Source organism: Amphimedon queenslandica, unplaced genomic scaffold (genome assembly GCF_000090795.2).
Source record: "Amphimedon queenslandica unplaced genomic scaffold, v1.1 AMPQUscaffold_975_Cont27009, whole genome shotgun sequence".
Taxonomy (NCBI): Eukaryota; Metazoa; Porifera; class Demospongiae; order Haplosclerida; family Niphatidae; genus Amphimedon; species Amphimedon queenslandica.
The window spans coordinates 1-1,089 of NW_003558676.1; the positions used below are offsets into that span (position 1 = coordinate 1).

At 38.8% G+C, this 1,089-nt stretch overlaps 1 protein-coding gene across 1 annotated transcript; it reads left to right on the plus strand.

The window, feature by feature from the left end:
• Positions 1 to 79: 79 nt before the first annotated feature.
• LOC105316363 (neurofilament medium polypeptide-like) lies at positions 80 to 1,054 on the plus strand (the record flags this gene model as incomplete). The annotated part of the gene is made up of 4 exons (XM_011411200.2): positions 80 to 434; positions 498 to 677; positions 750 to 877; positions 923 to 1,054. Coding segments are annotated over 4 exons (792 nt in total), but the record flags the coding sequence as incomplete, so codon positions are not given.
• Between the last annotated feature and the right edge of the window lie 35 nt (positions 1,055 to 1,089).

Here is a 1,089-nt window from a genome sequence, read left to right on the forward strand (position 1 = left end):
TAATACTGTCCTAGTGAGTGCTGTGTATGCAGTATCACTCTCAAAGCCTCTCCTCAAACGGCTCATATTAGAAATACAGCACTGCGTTGATTTAACAGGACGACCAGCTTTTAGTTGTCATCTCAAGTTTGCTATAGCTCCCGTGAGCACACCCAGTCTTCCTTACCAATTTTTAATAGTCGAGGGAGGAGAGTTTAAACCTGATAGTTGGTATGGATCCATTCAACGTAAAGAGTTCTGTTTGGTATCTATTGTTGGAGAGAAACGTCTACTCAAATCATCAACTAATGGAGACGAGTCAGAGGAAGAGGAGGAGCAGCAAGAGGAACAAGCAGAAGAAGAAACTGAGGAAGAAGTGGAAGATGGTAATAGTGATTCATCCAGTGATTCTGATAAGTCTAAAGATCCACCAGGAGGTAGGAGTGGAGGACAAGGTGAGTAATGAGTGAGTGAGTGTGTACTAGTATATAATGAACTGAATCTATTCCACTATATAGGAGAGTCTACTAGTAATGAGGGAGTAGAGGAAGAGGGGGAGACTGGAGGTGAGCCATTACATGAGGGAAATGAAGAGCAAGATAATGAAAGAGTAGAAGAGTCAAAGGATCATGAAGAACCACAGCATGAAGAAGCAACTGCTCCAATACCTTGTACTGAGATTAGTTCAGATTTTAATAGTAAGACATGTACATCAACACAGGGAATAATAATACACATAATTTATTATGATTATAAATATATTTGTGTAGATAAAATGGTTGTTTCCACTGGCATAGTAGAGAATATGACATATGCTGGACAGATTTATTATGAGGAGAAAAGAGCTAAAGAATTGGTGACCTTCACTGCAGCTGAGAAATTGAGTGCACTCATTGAGGTACATTATACAAGTACATGTGCATGAAGATATTTATTTCTGTAGTTCATTGAGAAGAAACACGTACAAGCTGAGATTGATCAACATGTTTATTTTTCTTTCAATCCTTCCTATTCATATATTGAATTAAAGTTTGATGCTCCACAAGATGAGCCATTCACTGGTTGGAGATAAGCCTCACCTAAGCCTTGTAGAGTAAGTACTGCAATAGG